This window comes from Cupressus sempervirens, chromosome 3 (assembly GCF_028749045.1).
Source record: "Cupressus sempervirens isolate cs-2001-9-10 chromosome 3, ASM2874904v1, whole genome shotgun sequence".
NCBI lineage: Eukaryota > Viridiplantae > Streptophyta > Pinopsida > Cupressales > Cupressaceae > Cupressus > Cupressus sempervirens.
This window is the reverse complement of record NC_143120.1, coordinates 209,736,257-209,740,789: the sequence shown is the minus strand read 5'-3', so window position 1 is coordinate 209,740,789 and position 4,533 is coordinate 209,736,257. Positions and strand designations below refer to the sequence as shown.

General features: G+C 33.8%; 1 protein-coding gene across 1 annotated transcript; it reads right to left on the bottom strand.

Annotated features, from left to right (window-relative positions):
• Nucleotides 1-1,935: 1,935 nt before the first annotated feature.
• On the bottom strand, nt 1,936-2,614 carry LOC149565556 (L10-interacting MYB domain-containing protein-like). Its single transcript, XM_089816345.1, has 2 exons — nt 2,276-2,614; nt 1,936-2,181 (listed from the first exon to the last, which is right to left on the bottom strand). Exons 1-2 carry the CDS (start codon nt 2,612-2,614, stop codon nt 1,936-1,938), a joined length of 585 nt encoding a protein of 194 aa, XP_089672471.1.
• Nucleotides 2,615-4,533: the final 1,919 nt, after the last annotated feature.

The window sequence follows — 4,533 nt, the reverse complement described above, 5'->3', positions numbered from 1 at the left end:
TTAACTCATAAAACATATAATAAAGTTCTATCTTTATTTAATCGTTATCACATAAGGTTCCAATATACAAGGCCGAGTAAGAGGTTAAAAGACAACACAAAACATGTAATAAAGTTCTATTTGTATTAAGCTCATTGTCGAAAAAGGGCCCAAAATACAAGGCCGAATAAGAGGCCAATAATTACACATAGAAGGTAGCATACAAAGATTATTTCAGCCTATCGTGCCTTAAACATTTTACACATTTCATCATACATTTAATCTTTTGTAATTGAACCAATGTTAGCCCTGGCCACCTCTCGTGTCTTACACATTTTCCATTGGTTTTTTTCATTATGAGTAGTGGTAGAGTCAAACCACTTGAAATGTCCACAACCTCTACTCCCCTGCAATACAAAATATTAAAGATATTACATGTCATTAGTTCATACTAAAGATATTATATGTCATTAGTTTGAAACATATAATACATAACATGTCATAATTAATAACCTTTTTACTCTCAGGACAACACCAAAATTCGTGCCCAGGATTTTTGCTCGTGCGCGACACTTTTAATATACACGCCCCAGCACCACATGGACAATTATAAATGGGCACAACTTTCGAATCCATGAACCATGTATCAAAAAACAATGCACCATGTCTTAATTGGTGTAGAGGCCAAACAAGCATATAAACATTCAAGAAATCACTTGCAAGGAGGATTTATGTTGATATTACGTACTAATGCATAAATTTTATGTAATAAATAGTAAGATAAAATGTTTATCAAGTGGCTAAGATGACCTTAACTTGTTTCAGCTTTACTTGATTCAACTACGAAAAACTTCATGAAGTCCAATAGACTGAAACTCAAATAGAACACCACCCTTCCACGTGATTTTAAGATGAATTTGATCTATGGTTGTGTTGAACCGACTACTGGTTATATTTTACCTATAGATTTTAGAATTTGAAGGAACAAATTGAAATTTTAGAAAACAAAGAACATAGATGCACAATAGCTTGAGATCAAATTGATCTAGCCCCCAACTATGACATATTTCACGGAAGCTCAATACACAGAAAATTTAAACACAACGCCCTTCTTCCAAATGATTTCTAGATAAAATGCATTAGATTAAATTGAAACAAGTGAGTACCACTCTTCCACATGACTTGAAGATCAAACTTGTGAAATAAATCTGATGGGCTAAAAACTTAATGCCACATGCACATGTGGGGACATGGATCACAATACAATAAAGGCCTTGAATCACATGTCTCGGTGCTAAGAATGGTGGGTGTTGTAAACAATCATAAATAGTGATAAACAACTTCAGACTAGTCATCATATAATTCATGATATATTTATGACTAATCTACATCCAAGTAATTGCATTCACATATAAAGATAACAAATCAAAAACTTAATAATGTAATATCAAGTGAATAAGACTATTTAGATCCAAATTTTTCAATAAACAAATGATAAAATTCTGAAAATCCTTGGTCATATCCATCAAACGGGATGGGAACCCACAAAATTTATTAACATTTAACAGTTATAAAACCAACCTCAATAGTATATGAACAACAATAAAGGTATTAAATCCGTAAAAACTTTATTCTAATGTATTCAGCTCTCTCCTCTTTGTTCATTATTAAAAACCCTTTGGCTTTATTAGGATCAGCCACAAAGGTGTCAAATGTTGCAATCAAAATACTAATACTAAGTTCATTGGTGACTTTTAGTGCAGCATAGACATCTTCTAGATCTTTTAGCTTACGCTCTTCAGCCAATTCAATAAATTGAGGCTTGAGTAGGGTCTCATTTAGCTTATCAATTGAATGAGACATCCCATCCATGGAACTAGCCATACTCACCTTCTTCCTCTTTGGTCTCTTGCTTGATGATGCTTCACAAACATGTTTCCCACTTGTTGCACTACACTAATTCGACACAGGAATATTCATATCTTCATTATCCAAATCAGCAGCAGCCTGATTAGGTGTATGAATGTCCTCATAATCATCATCAAGACCAATACACTCATCCATATGGTGCCCTTCTTCTGTGTCTTGTACTATTGTCACTGTGGCACCATCAGCCATGTCATTTCCCACAATCACGGCTAAGTCATTGTAATATTGAAATGACTGCCTCTTAAAAACTTTTGCATTTTTAAATTCTTTCCTCTGCATGTTGTCAAAAAATTGGATTACTCATGACTATCATTGATATCTTAATAAGTTTTTAAAAGAAAATGATACATTTAAAAGGCCATGTTACCTTAAGCAACTCTTCCCACACATTGTCATCGGCATCCATCGATTGTGTGGACTCATTCCATGCAAGTCCACTAGTATTTTTTAACTCTTTCATAATCCTATATCCTATTTTCCAAGTTTTCAACTTATTCTTGAAATTGTCCCTAGACAAATTCATGCTCATCTCTGCATTGAACTTTCGTTCAATGGCTATCCATGCTTCTTTTTTGAATCCTCCCTCACCTTTTCTACCCAAGGTGACTTGTTCATGCAGCAAGTCTAAGAACTTCCTCTCCATGCATGGTTTCCAAAACACCTTTTTTGAAGAAAGTGTATCAACGACTTGAACATCATTGTCCATGCTCAAGACTCTATTTAAATAAAAAATCTATCAACCAAAAAACATATATACAATTGCAAAACAACAGTGATGCAGATACAATGAAGAACAAACCCAGTACTAGGAATCCTATTGTGTCATGAGCCTGCCATACATACTTGGTGTTATTTCATGCTAACACCTTCACTATGATAAGAAGCTAAGTAGTAATAATAACTGTAAGTTTCAAAAAATTAACCTTTTCTAGTGAATACGAGCCTTTTTCAACAAGTAACAAAGATCAATACATAGATGTTGCTCACTCACTACACACCCACAAAATTGGTAGATGGAATGTGTTGCTTGGTTCCTGAAAAGTCCATGGAAATGTGGATTCAGAAAAGCATGCAACAGAAAGCATTTTCATGTTGGAACCAAAACATGCAGGAGCCTATTCACTGTTGGCAAATGTATATGCTTCATCTGGCAAATGGGATGATGTAGCCAAAGTGAGAAAAATGTATACGCTTCTACTGATTTCTTTCCATTGTTTCTTTAGGATAATTTTCATTACATTGGATATATGCATAGAATATGTGTAGAATCAAGCTCAGTGGGTATTGGGTAGAGAAATTTTAGACTCTGGAGAATATTTATGCTGAGCATTTACTCTTCTGAAATTTTCCTAGGTTAGGGTTTCTATGACCTTGTGTTGATAGAGCCAATTTATTTTTATTTGTATCACACACCCATCAAAGTTGGAACATATTCTAACTTTCCACTGACCTTAAATCTGACTATTTATAGATCTTGTAAAATGAGTGGATCAAGCAAGGCAAAAAAAATCCGACAGATTGTGAAGTTGCAGTAGCTTGTGAAGAATTGGCACAAGTTGGCCAATACCCACAAGGAAACATCTGCATCCATTAATGGGGGCTCTCAATAGAGCAGTAGAAAAGGTTCTCCTACTTATGTTCCAGAGGGCTACTTGGCTGTCTATGTGGGAAATGATCTGAAGATGTTCATTATTCCCATGAGATACTTGAATTTTCCAGTGTTTAGAATTGCTTGAGAAGGTAGAGGAGGATTTTGGCTTCAACCACAAGGGGGCTCTCAATCTTCCATGTGATACTATTGTTTTTGAGCATCTAATGTGGATGTTGGAGAAGGATGATGAGGCCACAAAGAATATGAGTTTGGAGCAGTTGAACAACTTTTATCACCATGAAACAGACTGTGGATCTAAAACTAAAGTCTCTAATAGCAGTGCAATGGATAATTTTGAGCTTCAAACTTCAACTCAGAGATCATTTTGTTGATATATTTCAAGGTCCCTATCATAGCTTATATATAGAAAAGTGTTTGTCATTGACAGAGCATTTGAAATGAAACATATAAGCAAGATCTACAAGAACATATGAAACAACATCAGCACTATTATTGGCCTGCCAACATGTTGCCTGCAAAATATCAAAATCTTGTGGGTCTTTTCTTTTTATGTAATCTTGACAAAAAGAAGTTGAGACAAAATGGTTAGAATATTAAGTTTTATTGTGAAATCTCAAGTTATATTGGTTCTTCTAAAGAACTAAATATTTGTATCAGAACGTATTCTCTCATACTTCAAATGTATTAAAACTAGTTATTATAGAGGTGCAAATTGTTTTGATAAGAAAACTTTTTTAAAATGAAAAAAAATCAATGTGCACTTTAGTTAGTGAATTGGTTGTTGGCTAAGAATCGAGTACACAACAATGAGTATAATAAATTTATATAGATATTTGAATTCGAACTCTCAATGACATCAACTTAAAATTAGGAAATAGTAAATCAAGAACAATTTAATGAAAATAGATGGGTTATGTCCCATGAGATTCCTTCTATATCTTTTGGTTGATAGATGTATCTACAAACTATTTTCTTGCATTAGAAAGATTCACGTAACAAATCATATAATAAGA